Raw genomic sequence first — 15521 nt, 5'->3', positions numbered from 1 at the left:
CGTGTGCGCGCGCAGGAATGGAGGAGGGGAGAGGAGGGACTGGAGCAGAAATGAAGAGCCATTCATAAGCACCTTAAATGTGCTTTCAGGCTGTCTCAGGACCTAGGGAGAGCTCTGACTGAGTTCCTCTATGTAGACATTTGGGGCAAGCTGATAGTTCTCTCAGTGCCCAGAAGCTTTGTTTACTGTGTCTCCAATTGCTGCAGAGCTGCAGTGGCCAGTGTAGAGGTTATGTGCAAGGATGGTGGGCAGTTTGCTTAGTGGATGTTACTGCCTTTCTCCAGGGGATTGGGAGAGGGTGAGAATCTGGTATTCCACGTCAAGTGGATCCAAGGCTTTGTGATACTGAACAGCAGTTTCTCTATTGACTGGAGTGGGTTAAGACCGGGCTTTTCACATCACTTTATTATCCTATTGGAGATCCAACCTGGCAAAAATAGATCCTGTGCTTTTATGTCCTGGCAGCTGGTGCCAGGAACAAGTTCTGCCATGTAACAGTCCTTGTCTTGCACCTGCTGCCATGTCTGAGCAGCGTGAGCAGTTAGTTTTACACCTGGGCATAGCTAAAGGGGCAGGGAATGGGCATACCGTGTTTGTGGGCACTGTGGGGAACACGCCTCTGGTGTGTTTTTCTCCTCACACCAACAAAATTAATGGCACTGAAAAGCATGGCATGTCCCAGACAGGGAAGGGCCTTGCACAGCTGGGAGAGGCACGCATAGAGAGCAACATTTTCCAAGATGTGCACCTAGATCAACCTGGCCTGTGATGCTGCCTTGCCTGATGCACCCATCTCAATATGGTCTATGGAAGCCCCTTGGCAGGGGAAGGGTTAAAGCTGAAAGGCACGACACGGAGAGCCTGCTGTGCGTAAGGACTGTGGCTTGTATTATTCATCTGCCAGTCTCCACCCCAAAGTTGGATTATTTAAGCAGAGGAAGGCAGTCAGGGAAGAGGGAGCCAGAGACGAACACAAAGGGGCAGGAGTAACTGGAGCACTTGGGAAGCAGGGGCACTCACCAGCTCTCCCCCTGCGCTGTGGGCACAGCAGCATCGGGCAGCTCCCCAGTGTGGGAGCCATGTCAGCAGTGCCAGCGAGCAGGCTCCTGCAGATGGGGGTGCTGGGCTACTTGCTCCTCTTCTCGTTCATCTCCTTCACCTCCTCGGTCCGGGTGGACTTCACCGAGCACCGGAATAAAGCTGCCAAGATCAAAGTCAACCCCAGGGGCAACCTCTGGGCAACAGGTACTTGCTGCTTTCTCTGGGGGGCACTGCTGCACTCCTGCCGTGGGGAGGGAGCTGAGTGGGTGCAATTCATTGCTACAGCTTCCCCGGGCAGGTGTTTCAGCCTCTTCCCTTCTCAGTGTCCCCCCCCACCCCACTCTCCTGTCCCATTCTTCTGCCCTGGATGCAGCTCACCAGATCTCTGAAGATCTCTTCAGTGGGGATCAGCCCTCACTCCCTATACCACCACAGGGGTTGAATTGCATCTGAGGTGAGGGGGAGTGAGTGACCAAGCCTCTGGGCTTAAGCCTGCACCTAGGATGCTTGCCAATGGATTTGGGAGTATCTGAAGCCCCAGGCTGAACAATCTGGGGTGGAGGATACTTGCTGCTTGTAGCGCCACATATGGGGCTTGAACAATAGAGTGTTGCTCAACTGAGAGGATTCAGAACTGATTTGGCTAATTTGACCTGGAAGAAGAAAATTTTTCAAAAAAAAAAAAAAAAGGGGAGATTGAAGGGGTCTTGGAGAAGAGCACAGCTCTCCTATCCTCCCTCCACTCCTGGCTGCTCCCTGGCCACATTTGGACTTTTAAGGGAACTTTTAATTCGTTGAGGAAACATCCCAGCCTGCTTCAAAAGCCAGGGGCTTTCACTCAAGTCTTAGGCTAATGCAAAGCTACCGGCATCATGTAACTGAACTGATGCAAGGGGCAGGGAAGGCAGCTGGTAGCTGTATGAGGGGGCAAAGACGCATGCCAAGAGGGACTGGACGGAGGCAGAGAGGGAGTTTGTGTCAGTCCATACCCACCCAGAGGTGCTCTGCTCCGATGCTGACCTGATCTCAGACCTGCTGTAGCCTGGCTTTGGAGAGCTGGGGATTAAAACCGAGAACAGGGACCTGTGGAAAATGTAATCCCTTTGCAATTAAGAGTGGAATTGGGAGGGGATGAGGGAGGAGCATCTGGGTGAGAAACCAAGGGCAGCATCTTTGTTGTGCAAATGTTTGCTCTGGCCACAGCTGTGCGGGGAGCAGAAGGATGCGGTGGGAGAGGAAGGGGGCTGAAGGGAGGTTTTGTGATGCTCCAGGATGAGTGGGAAACCTGGCTGAGATGAACAGTCTATGGGGCTGTGGTTTCTGTGGGGCAGGGACTAATCCTTGCCTCTAACAAGTGCACCTGGGTAATGCGTGGAGTTGAGAGTCAGCTTGAATATCCACATAGCACAGGAAAGGAAGGTGCTGCTTGATTTTTGGTTGTAGCCGTGTTGGTCTAAGGACATAGGCAGGTGAGGTTCTTTGAGTAGATGTGATATTTATTTAGTTGGTCTAATAAAAGATATCACATCTACCCAAAGAACCTTGCCTGCCAGGGGCTGCTTCATACAGTTGAGGCTCTCTAGGGCAATGTTTCTCAACCCATGGGTTGTGGCCCAAAAGTGGATTGCAAGAATATATGAAAGGGTTGTGAACAAACTTTAAAAATGGATCAACAAATTTAAAAAATGGATTCTCCTTTTAAAGGAGAAAAATGTGGGAAATGGTACCTTTTTCCCTTGCAGGCTGGCAGAGCTCCAGCCTGCAAGGGGCTGCTTGGAGCTCCCCCCCCCAACACACACATTGGGGGGTTGGGGCTTACGGGTGGGGGGCAGTGGGTCAGAAATTAGGGGCACTGGGTCAGGACTGGCCATTGATGTTTACAAATGGGTCCTGGTAAAAAAAGGTTAAGAGCCACTGCTCTAGAGGCCAACTGGCAGCACCCAGAGGGGAGAGGGAGATGTCTATGGTCACTGTCTCAGTGCTGGGAGCCTCTCAGATGCTGCAAGGCTAGATACCAGCTGTGATGCAGGGAGACAGACACAGAAGTGAGTCCCTTCCATGAACCAACATGCTTGTGCCTTACCCATGCCTTCAGCCAGAAGCTGCCGTGCTGTTTGCTGGGATTTCACTGAGTGCAGAAGCCTGAGTCTTAGTCTGAGGTGGGCCATATTTCACTCCCAGCAAATGCTCTTCTGTTTTGAGGGGTCTCTGACCTGAGGCACTCAGAGAACAAACTGGTCCTGGCATCCCCCGCCTGGGAGGGTCCCCAGGCTGTGGAACAATCCAGCCATGCAATTTGCTGCCTGCAGGGTGCTCAGGTGTTTTGTCTTGCCAATAAAATTAATTCAAGCAAGAGAAAAGGAGAATGTGAGGCAGAGGGGGGCTGAGGCAGCAAGCAGGAGGTGGGAGAAGGCATGAGGGAAGGGAAGGGCCAGACCCAGAGAGGTATTTAAATGCCTAAAATCTCATTGATTTTAATAGGACTTAGATGCCTAAAGAAGTTTATAGATCTGGCCCAAAGTTCCTTGCATCTTGCAGGGAAGAGCTGGAGGGAGGGGTCCATGGGAAGAATGGCCAGCTGTTTTCTGGCAGTCACTCAGCTAAAAGGAAAGGGCCAATATTGCTGACTTCTCAGCCAACATCCTCCCAGTACAGTGTGCCAAACCTGCCCAACACACCCAGCATGTAAAGCTGCCTAGAACTGGGGCATATTGGCTTATGGAGCAAGTAACCTTAGCTAAGAGCAGGTACAGCTACCAGTGCCAGCACTGACTCCAGAGAGCCACAAGGCTAATGATTGAGGGAAGCAGACTTCAGTCTGGGGAAAAAAACTGGAGGTGGGGTGACGATTCATGATAGCAGTTTTCAAATATTTGAAAGGCTGCCAGGAAGAAGAGGGAGGACCAACTGCTCACAGAGGCAGGGTACATGGCAATGGGTTAAATGCAGCAAAGCAGATTGAGATCAAATCTTATGGAGAAGCTTCCCAGCGGCGAGAACTGAGAGGATGGAACAAGCTGCTCAGGGAAGATGTGGAATCTCCTTCACGGGAGGTTCACAAAAAGAGGGTGGATAGACGTCTGTCTAGGATGGTTTAGATACAAGTACATCCTGCAGCTGGGCTGGATGAGGTGACTGTGGAGGTCTCTTCCACCCCCCGCAGCTCTAGGGGAAAGCAGAGGAACAGCAGGACTACCTGCCAATGCTGAAATATCCTGAGCCGTGTCCTGGCTACTGATCTGTGCCTTTAAAATCTGTTGTTCTGGCACCTTTGAGAAGACTGTGAAACGTATTTTATTAATAGTGCTATCTGAAGCTGAGCAAGCAAGGGAGGGGAAAGTGTGAGGGGAAGGTGGCTGTCAGGAAAGCAACTGTGAATTTCCGTACAGACCAGAAGCATGAGCAGAGCTGGAGGGGGCTGAGGACTTGAATTTTCCTCTAGTTGAGAAGGGAGTCCAGCCAGGCTCAGGTGGAGGAAAATAGGCTCTTCCAGGAACCTGAGCTCCCTTCAAGTAACACCACCATCACTGTTGTTCTTTGGGGAGCAGGCTGACTGCTTTCCAGCGGGACTCTGTATTGTAGGAGTGATGCTTGTATCAGCTCAGGGGTGAGACCTGTGCCCTGTGTCACTGGGAGCCCACCCATGGTGAGGTGGTTAGCAGGAGGAAAAATAAATCATCTGGAAACCAAGCATCAACAACCATAGAGCAAGTCTCTGTCTCTCTCTGTGCTGGTGCTCTGACAGGGGACTCCATCACCTGCATCAGCCTCTGAAGGGCCAGATATTTCGGACTCACTTGTTCTGAAATAGGAAATTCACTCCTTCCAAAATGCCTGGGTGCAGCTTTAACCCCGCAGACTTTTGGCATCTGGGAAAACACCTCTGGCCATCATTAGCTTCCTTTCTACTAGCTCTCCTCAGCCAATGGTAGGATGGTGCTACCAGATCTGGTTTCCAAGGAATCCCATGGCAGTGAAAGGAGAGTGACATTAGAGTCCCGTTCATGGCAGGGTGCTGTTGACTCCTACCTTAGATCTTGCTGACAGAGCAAGGGTCTCCTGAATGTCTGCCCCCTCCATCATATAAAGAGGTGCATTATGTGATTGCAGGTCACTTCATGGGAAAGAAGAGTATCTCAGGCCCTTCACACCTGGAGTCTCCAGAGGATGCTGCCATAAGCTCTGTCCCAATGGCCTTCAGCCCATCCCTCCGAGCCATCCTGGAGGACATGAAGGAGCTGCTTACCAGGGAACTCCTGAAAATCCTCTTGCAAGAGAGATTATTAGATGAGAACCAAGGAAAGCACAATCTTGCTGACCAGGTGAGCACTGAAGAAGCCATGGGAGGGAGAGAGATCAGAATGAGAGAAGATGGCAGGCAGCAAGGGGGAAGTTCAGGGCCAGACCAGGATCCCCCCACCCTTAGATGGTCACATAGTGTGTCCCCCAGGAAACCCCCCAAGGTGGGCTGGAGGAGGTACCCTCACGTCCTCCTTTGGAAGGGGAAGGACCCTACACTGGAGAGAATGCAGCTCCCCACGCCCTACCAATCCCACAGGGGAGGAAGCCCCTGTTTCCAAAGAGGGACTGTGACTCCATTCCCCTGCCACTGTCCTTGCAGCCGGGTTGCCTTGGTTGGAGCACCCCGCTCCTCCTGGGACTCGGTGGGCATTCATGTGGAGGCAGCAGGAACACTGGCTTCAGTTTCTGAATGGGAATCCCTGGGTGGGCAGTGTGAATGCCACAAAAATGGGTTGCCTCTCCACTTCCATGAGGCCTTGGTGGTCGAAGAGCTTTCATTTGGTCCCAAGCATTTATAGGACAAAGGCTGCAGCCTTGTCCCCTCTGCCACCCATGAGAAAGTCCCCTGACTCTGTCCCCTCTGTTCCTGGAAACAGTGGGGACACACTAGCCTGTGGCAACTAGAGAAGAAAAATCCCTCTGAGGTATTGGCAGCCCCTGCCAGAGGTCTGTCTGCATCAGTGACAGTGCTGAGGTGTCACATCACAGAGGAGGAAGGAAGGGGCCCCTCACATCCGTGGCACTGGGATTCTGCATGTGGGTTGTCAGTCTCCTACCCCAGACACACACAAAGCAGGACAATTTGGATGAACTGGTGAGGTGAGCAGAGGAGGAATGAGTTCATGGCAAGTTGCTCAGCTAAGGTAATGGGCTAATTCAAGAGAAGTTAATCCTGGGAAATTTCAAATTGCATTCTGGGACACTAGGAGAATTGAGGGAGAAGAGGTCAAACTCCTATAGTTCCCTGTGGAACTCCCATAATTCCCTTGCATAGTTCCCATGGGTCTCCCCTGGTCTCTTGTCCTAACCCTCTTATCATGAAGGCTGGCATGAAGGTTTGAAGGAAAGGTCTCTGCTGGAGCCTGATGAGCTAGCAAAGATGGAAAGACAGGCAAGTAGCTCACAAAGCCCATTGTGAAGGCTAAGTGCTGTACTTATGCCACTTCTGGATCATCGACCATGCCCACAGATGTCTGGAGACATGGAGCAAATTAGCTGCAAAACTCCAGCATGAGGAGGGAGGTGTTTGTCATCCCACTGGGCCCAGGTCACCTTGGCACTGCAGCACCAGCACACACAAAGATGTGTGTTCCTGTCATTATGATGGTCACAGGCAACCTGCTGTTCATGGGAACATGGGTGAGTAGCATGGGGATACGAAGATCCTCAGGGCATAATGATGTGCAGCTCTAACTTGAAAATCTGATGCAGCGGCTGATGGGAAGCCAAAAAAGAGATTTGACGAGAGTCACGATAGGACCAAACTGACAGTCATAGCTGCCCTCTGTATGGACAGAGGACATGGTCTCAGATACACCCTCAGCATGGACAGTCATCTGGAGCTGGAGGGCAGCGTTTGTGGAGTCACAACCAGTGACGGTGGTAGTGACTGTGACCTCCACCTGCTTCATTTCATTGGATCCATGGCTGCTTGTCACCCCCATCTCCTCCTCCATGCCTCTCACCTGTTTTAGATTCACACAAAATTGCAGTGCAAACAGAGTGGATTATTCCATGTTTTCCCAGATCTCTGCTCAGGATGTTAGGCTTAGCTCTGGATTTGTGGGATCTTGGGGGGGGGGGGTTCTGAAAAGTTGCTAAGCGTTCACATTCAGTGCTCCCACAGTGGTGCTGTCAGGGCATAGTTTCCCCATGATTTGATTAATTCCCTGTCAGTCTCAGTATAGTTTCCTGGTCTGATTTCTGCCCTAAAGTAATAACTGTACCTCTTGAAGGCCAAGATTCTGGGGTCACCATCTCCTCTGAACTATTTGCTTTGACCAGGCCAAACAGCCAGGCTGCATTATGTTATTTCAGCACAATACTGAGGGATGCTGCTTAAACTTCCTATGCTCATTCCAATGGTTTTATCAGAAATGCTCAGGAATTGGTGCCTCATGAGTGGTTGTTGCTTTGATCTCTGTGCTCGTTCAGATTAGCTCAGATGCCAACATGAGATTCTTGTAAATAACTGATAGTGGGGACCATGTCACCTGGTAATCATATAAAAACTTTGCGCAGGGTTTGTGGCTCCAAGTCTTGGCAGGAAGAGAGGTAGTAGAAGGCAGTGGTTGTTGGGCACTCCAGGTGGGACATACCCTTTATTGAGAGCACATCTGGGGTATGCCTGTTAGGAATGATGTCTAGGTAGGTAACAGCAGTGGGAAAGCTCTCATTTTTTATCGCCTGTCTTTGAGTTCCTCAAACCTGTGCAAGTTTTAGAGTTTTGTCTTAACAGTTTTTTTTCACACCAAGATCCATTGCTTCCTGTAGGTTGTGTCTTCCCAATGCTGCCATGGCCAGGCTAATTGTCAGATGGCAGAGTGTAGTTCATGCTGTGTTCAGGGCCTTCAAAAGCAGTCACAGTGGCCAGAGTCCTTCCCCTGGGAAGCGCCTTGCATCAGTTATGCTGAGGAACTTGTTAAGTTCCCTGTTACAGGCAGTCCTTAGACTTGCAACACAATTGGTTCCTGAAAACTGTGTCTTAAGTCAAAGTGTTGTAACTCAGAACCAATTTTCCCATAGGAAACAGTGTTATAAATGGGCGATTCGTTCCTGAACCAAGGCCTGATACCCTATTTTCACCAAAAATAACCCAGAATTTTGTACACAGTCAATTATAGATGAGCAATATAGCTACATTAATGTATTTATATTGTAAATAGCAATCATATTGATTTGGAAGGACTTCTTTGAGGTGACTTTGCTGGACTTTTTATGGGCTCTTGGTTGGGCTTTTTGAAGGGTTCTTGGCTGGAGTCTTCTCAGGAGTCTTGGCTGCAGGTTTTTCTGGAGTCTTATCTGCTTTCTTAAAGAAAGCGTCCAAGGAAGTTTGGACAGATGTTCTCCAGGGAGATGGGTGATGCAGTGAACTTGTTCACTGGCGTGGCGTTGTGTCAGAGCAAGCATTGTAAAGTTGAAACTGATGCCAGAAAGTTGAAACAGGGTGTCAGTTTATAAATGTTGTAAGTGTGAAATGTTGTAACTTGAAAAGTTGTAAGTCGAGGACCGCCTGTACTGACTCCCTGCACAAATGGGCCTTCTGATCATTTTTCTGGGGCTGTCCCAATCCCACTGAAGCCTTATGGGATTTTTCTGTTGACTTCAGTGGTTTTCAAATGAGACCACTGAAGTGGAAGGCTAGCTCTGTGGGCTGGCTATAAATCCAGCCAACTTCCCATGCATTTATTTTGTCTCAGGAATAAGAACAAAGGTGCAGTAGGGTGGCTCATGAGATGAGTCATATCCAAGACAGCTGTGTGTGTAGATTTTAGCACTTTTTAAACTTTCTCTCTTTACTTGGGAGCTTAGCTCAGGCTTAAATCTGGAGATACAAAGGCATCCCTATAATGATGGCAGGAAACAAGACCCATCAGTCCCCAGGTCCCCCAGCTTGTTCTCAACTTAATACTTGTCTCTTACATTAGAAGCTTCCTGTGCTTTGTACTACACTGAGCAAAATACTGACATTTGCCAAATAACAATGGAGATTATAATGGGGGTGTCCAAACTGTGGGTTGGATCAGGTGTGTGGAGCTGTTTCACCCACCTCTTGGAGCTCCTAGAAGGACCCAGAATTTAGGGGTGGTGTGAGCAGGGTCAGGGCCCACTGCCAGATTCCCATCAAGTGGGAACACTGTGGGTGGCAGAGGACAGCTGGGAGCAAGCAATGGTTGCGTTAACCTCTATGTTGCTACCTTTGCTTGCCTTGCTGATGTTGGGTCCAGATCCTGGGTCTGGATCAAGCCCAGAAGGAGCCCTGCAATCTGGATCTGTCCCAGGGGTCTGCATGAGTTTGATACCCTTGGCTTATAGGAAAGAGGAATTGTGTGTACCCCTTTAGGTAGTGTGTGAGCCTCCATATGGCCCTCACTTGGTCCTGCAGTTCTGAAGCCACAGGAACCCTGCTTAGAACAGCAGTGTCAATGTAGACGGCCTTGACAGTCTTATGTAATTAATTCTTGGTTATTTGTGTGGTGAAGGTAGGAATTTGGGTAGTAGGAAACCAGGTTTCCCAAGTGTGTTGTATGGGGGGGACAGGAGAAGGCTCTGAAATAAATTAGAGCCAAGTTTGGCTGACAGCCCTGGAGCCCAGACTGGTTACATGCATATGTAAGTAGTTTACAGTACCCGTTGCAGTGTGTAATGTCCATTAAAGTGTCTGGTATTTTGCCAGTGCAGGTGTGTCAGATAGGAACTGAAAATGCTAACAGAGAACTGAGGAAATGGATCAGCATTTCCTTAGGGGAAATTAGTGTTTGAAAGAAATGCAGCAGAAACCGAAAGACAACAGCCGTGGGCACCCACTGAGACTGGGCTAGAACAGTAGTCATGCCAATACTGGCCGAGCCACCACACTCAGTGGCCTGGCCACTGCTGCCAGCCAGGGCACAGAAACTGGTTGTTATACCCCTGAGATGCAAACAGCTTTATTTCTTCCTGTGGCATATGAAGAAGCAGTAGCAGGAATTTACACTGTTCAGCTTGAGAATGTAGCAGCTAAAGAAATACCAGACTTCATGGTAAAGTTTGAGGTTTGCTGTGATCCAAGGAAAAATAAGATATTAGAGATATATATTCCTCACAAGAAGAAAGGCAGGGAGGGAAAATATAGACCAGTATGTGACTAAGAACAGGCAGCACAACCATGTCATCTTGGGGAGCTGTGTGAATCCCCCATTACAGTGTGCATTATGTGGGGTATTTCATCACATGCCCTATTGCAGATACAGATGAACACTTGCAAGACCAGTTTCTAGACAGGCTGAGTGCTGAGTCTTCTATGGATGAGTGCAAAGTGAACCAGCTCATTTAATGAGCACAAAGTAGTGAGTTTTAAAACTGATACAAGAACAAAGGCCAATGTAATGTCTCTGAAATTATATAGCACTTCACGAGACTGAGCCACTTCATAGCTTGAGGGTTCAGTTAATAATCTTTCAACCTGCCTAGGAGAAAGATTTCAAGTTTGTGATAAATGCAAGTTACACAGTGAATGTTGAGATAAAAAAGCAGGACTGGAGTTTTAGTGGTGGAATTGGACTCACAAGTCATACTGGGCTTACCAGGTGGTTTGCATTCAGTGTCCAGAGGCAATTTGATAAAGAGATAAGGCAGAGATGATCAGGAATAGATACATAGAATACAGAATGTATCTGATGGCTTAGGGTGCTTGCCTGATGAACACACAACAAAGATAAGCTCACAAGTATAACCTGTAATGCATATGCCTTGTAAAATCCCCATAGCACTAAGGGATATGGTTAAAAAGAATTGCGTCATATGGAACCATTGCAAGTTATAAACACAGTGTAAGAACCTGAGAGTGGATCAATTCTGTAGTGACTGTAAACAATGACTTATACCAGTGACATGGTATAAGAATATGCTCAGATCTTAGAGATTTGAACAATGCAACATTGAAGGGAACATGTTTCCATTGCCTTCAGATGAAGAAATCACTAGAGCATTAACAAAAGCTAAAGTTTGCACTGTCTTAGATGCCAATAGTGGGTTGTACCACTGGATGACAAAAGGTCAAGACTTTATATAGTTAAAACACTATATGGCTGGTACAAGTCTGCTCAAGATCCTTTGGGCATCTGTTCAGCTCCTGAAGCATATCAGAGATTGATATGACAATTGTCTGAAGGCCTAGAAGACACTGAATGTTATTTAGATAAAATACTGGTGTAAAGAAATAGCAGATGAGATTATGATAAGGCTTAGGAGCATTTGGACACGTTGTGAAAGGAAACTGTGACTGAATAAGAACAAATGCCAGGTGGCTCTGACAGATGTTGCTTCACAAAAGAACTGATAACTCGCAACTTGCTGCAGAACAGAGAAGGCCACAGCAGCTCAAGGCTGAATTATAAAGATTCCTTCTTGGCTGTCCAGTGGCTGGCTTCAAGAAGAGAGCTGATGCTCTGGATAATGCATGGCTCATAGCTTGGTGCTTAAAACACTTTGCTGGGAAATGAGGGGTGCATACTCATACTCCTCTGGGTTGAGGGGTGGTGAGAACCTAGCTCTCTTCCTCCCTGGGTTCTCCTCCTCCCATGCCCCAATGACTAGGCTCTGGGGCTAAAAGGTAGGATGGCTCCCTGGCTCTACTCAATTCAGACAGGTGGAGGGCCCTTGGCCACAATGTGTTTGAACTCAGTTTATTTCTTGCACAGATTCCCTGAGCCTGCTGCAGTTCCCCACTAGCTTTCCTAGCTCTCTCCAATGACACAGCAGTTTCTAGTGGGTGTTTTGGGTGAAATTAGCCGGATTTCTTTATTTGAAATGCTACACACTTGTCACTTTCTTAAATCCCCAATGCTTTCCAGGCTGGCCATGTTTCATGAATTCCTTCAACCAGCCACAGTTTCAGGAATGGTTGATTTTTGTGGGTTGATTGTTTATAATAGTGAAAAGCCTTGGCTTTGCAGTTAGGGAATTCTTTCTCATCTGCTTCAACAGGTGTGTTAAGTAATGTATTGGATTAATAAAACCTTAGCATCCCACCCTTAGTAAATACAGCCAGCTTCTTCTCATCAGTTCTTCTATAGAACTGTGTACAGAAAGTTTGTATTTCCTCAGGCTTCTGAGCTTTGCTGGTTGCCACATGGGGCCAGGAAGGAATTTTTTCTGTGCCTGTTGCTACAGGTGTCAAGGTTGTGTTTTTTTACCCTCTTCAGAAGCACTGGGTGTTGGCTGCAGCCAAGGCTAGGGATTTTAATTGGGGTTTGCTGATGCTCCTGTTGGAATGAAAACCCAGAGGTTCCTAGTTAAAGCATGTTGCAGTGCTGCTCAGGGGCAGACTGATCATCACATTTGGGATCAGGATAGAATTTACCCAGGGTCAGAACTGCATGGGCTGCAGGGGGTTTTGTCTTCTCGGTAGTGGGGGGGCATGGCCCTCTTTCTGGCTCTCCCAAGTGTATTTAACAACCCATCCAGTGGCACCATATTGCCAGTGCCCTCATACAGGTATGAGGGCACCGACAGGTTCGAGTGTTCCTGATGTCTTTGGGCATTGTGTCTTGTAGTTGTGTGACAGGGCTGCCTGTGTAGGTTTAGGAAGAGGTTAGACGAGCACTTGTCTGGGATGGTTTGGACAGTGATGGGCTTGTCTTGAGCCAAGGGTTGGACTAAACAATCTCCAGAGGTCCTTTCCAGCCCTATTTTTCCATGATGTTATGAATAGCCATTGTCTTATTTTCCAGCCTCTCCATATAGGGGACTGCACCTGTATGGAGCTGTTCAATGAGCCCCTTTTTCCCAAACAGCAAGACATTTTTAACCCCTTTCCTTTTTTCTTTCTTTCTTTTCCTCCAAAAGGGCAGATTACTCACTCCCAGCCCTGGTGCTGCAGCCTGCAGGTTAGTTGGACTTTTCCCAATACCTCTGCAGCCTCTCTGTTTTGCCAGTTTTCAGGATTAGGAGTCTACCCTTCTCACCAATCGGTGTGTCTTTTGTGCTTTGCACTTCAAAATTGTTTGAAGGGGCAGGTCAGAAGGTGATCCTGGTCCATAGGGCTTGAAGCACACCAGTGTTGGTAGCCAACAGCACACAAGAATATGACAGATGACATTGTATCCATGTCTTTGACTTGTCTGCCAGAACGGCCATCTACCCATTGACAGCTGGGCCTCCCAGTTTGGATACCCGTCTGTAGCAGGGTTTGAACTCAGCCCTCTGAAGCTTTAACAGGTCCGCCACCCTGCCTTATTAAGGGGGTACAAATAGCCAAGTTTAACCATGTGTGTACAGCCTGAACTCCAGCTCTGTAGAGCCACTGCTGCTCTGGGGATGGGGTCTGAAACATAGACCCTAGTGAGGGCTACTAGGAGGATGGCAGACTGTTTAAAGGAACACTACCTCCATCCTCTGCATTACTGAGATGCTTCAGCTGACAGCATCAGCCTCTGTGGGGATGTGGATGCCTTGATGGAATTGTCCAGCATCTGGGGCCCAAATCTAGGAAATGCCTGAATCTTGCTCCCTTTAGGGATGATGATTGCATGCTCCCTCCACAGCTGCCTTTCCTCAAACATTGTGCCAGACAGTATTTCACCTGGAGACAGATAGATGGAAACATGCCCAGGCAGGTTGAATGACTGAGAGGAATGTGAACGATGTGCATATGGAAAGGGCTGCATGCATATGGACAGTAGATGTGGCTGAACCAGGCAGGTGGGAAGCAGTCCTTGCAAAACCGTTGCTGGAGTTTTCTGTGGGTTCCTCCCCCACTCCCTCCTCCCTTGTTTCAGTTCCCCGGTTAGTGACTGGGTGACCAGAGCCTGGCAAATCACAATGCGAAGCTTCTCTTGTGCTCGCAGTCGCTGAAAGCTGACAGGTGCAGCTGGCATCACGTCATTGCGGGCATATGTGGGCGGGGTGGGGGGAAATCTATCCCTGCTTGGGTCTGTGGGGACCTGCTACATGGCCTGGAAGAAGCACTGAATCCCTTGGGAACTGATGAAAGCTCTGATCTGCCCCAGTTTGTGCCAGGCCATTTCATTCTATGCCCTGTGTGTGGTACCCAGGGGATGCAGTGGCACCCTGCCTGCTTGCTCTGTAGCCCAGGGCTGGTAGGATCCAGCACAGGAGATGCTGAAACAATGCCATGATTAGGATTAACATGAGACCCTGGCAAGTCTTACTGTGGCTTTCTCATTCCAGGAGACGGGGTTGCTAATGAAGGTGCTGGAGAAATATCTTTCAAACTGAGGAGGACCGGTGGCCGCCATCAACATGGAGGACTTGGGCCAGTGCCCCCGACGGTCTCACTAGTTTACAGGGAATGCCCAAGGGCATTCCCCTTGCGGTGTACTGTGGCTGCGTCATTTTTTGGTTATTTATTCTTACTGTAATATTGTTCCCAGAGAGTGCCTGGGGGACAAATCCAGCACTTTCTATATATTCCCCTCCCTTCCCCACTGTGGATTCTGCATCATTGACGTTTAAAGAGCCCCTGTGAATAAAACCAACTCTTTGCACAGCATGGGCGAGCCCTTGCCTTGGAGTCTCAGGGCAAAGGCTGGAGCAACGAGCTACTTCAAAACAGCCAGAGCCTTGGGTACAGATGGGATTGGTGCAGGGGCTTTGCAGGTATCCTGGCCTTTATCAGGGAGGGAGAGGCGATGTGAGAGGGGCCTACTGAATACTGGCAGGGAGGGAGGGTCTTTAAATGTGGATGAGGGATTGTTGCTGGTATATGGCCATGAGATCGAACAGCAGCTGGGCAGAGAGGAGCCTGCCATATTGGACAGGGCTGTGCGGACTCCCCGGCTGCACCCTCCAGCCCAGCAGTGAACAAACAGCAGGTGGCAGCAGCTCCCAGAGAAAGAGCAGCTGCAGCAGCTAGGCGCCCTGTCAGCATCTGGGTGTGCTGGAGCTTGAATCGTGGATCTGCCACATGGGGCCAAACCCATTTCCCTGTAGAACTATCCTTGTCCTGTGTGTGTATCTGCTGGAAGTGAAACAGGGGAGGATGCTCCTGCCTCTCAGCCAGCAGCAGAGCAGTCGGCCCAGGGAGCAGAAGACCTGGGTTCCAGACCCCATCCACACCGGGGGTTTAGTGTTGCAGCTTCGGTTTGCCATCAGTGTGTCTGAACCACTAGGCCACAGGTTAGGCATTGGCCCCCTCTCCAGCCCTGAAGCTAGCCACCCACACTTGCATTTAATAACTGTTGGATAAAATGGATGGAAAGAAATGTGAAAGGTGCTACTCCATTGGGAGCCTGGGTCTAGGCTAGAACCTATCACCTCCAAGTATGGCCTGTATCTCAGTGAGCCACACATCCCCCAGTGCCTATACTTCTTGGTGCCATGCACTGTCCTCTCTTGGCTGCCTAGTGAGCCTGCTTCAAGAGGAAGGCTGAAGAAGGGGCTTAGCCAGTGGCCTGGTTGTTCAAGCATACTGAGAAATAGGAGCAGCAGGTTCCATCCCCCTCTGGGTAAAGGGT

General features: G+C 49.1%; 1 protein-coding gene across 1 annotated transcript; it reads left to right on the top strand.

The window, feature by feature from the left end:
• The first annotated feature begins 942 nt into the window (after positions 1 to 942).
• On the top strand, positions 943 to 14769 carry NMB (neuromedin B). The gene is made up of 3 exons (XM_006020255.3): positions 943 to 1245; positions 5152 to 5363; positions 14236 to 14769. The coding sequence occupies exons 1-3, from the start codon at positions 1080 to 1082 to the stop codon at positions 14281 to 14283; spliced, it is 426 nt and encodes a 141-aa protein (XP_006020317.1). The 5' UTR covers positions 943 to 1079; the 3' UTR covers positions 14284 to 14769.
• The last annotated feature ends 752 nt before the right edge of the window (positions 14770 to 15521 follow it).

Source organism: Alligator sinensis, unplaced genomic scaffold (genome assembly GCF_000455745.1).
Source record: "Alligator sinensis unplaced genomic scaffold, ASM45574v1 scaffold1097_1, whole genome shotgun sequence".
Classification (NCBI taxonomy): Eukaryota; Metazoa; Chordata; order Crocodylia; family Alligatoridae; genus Alligator; species Alligator sinensis.
The sequence above is the reverse complement of the archived record's forward strand: the minus strand, read 5'-3'. Positions and strand labels throughout refer to the sequence as shown.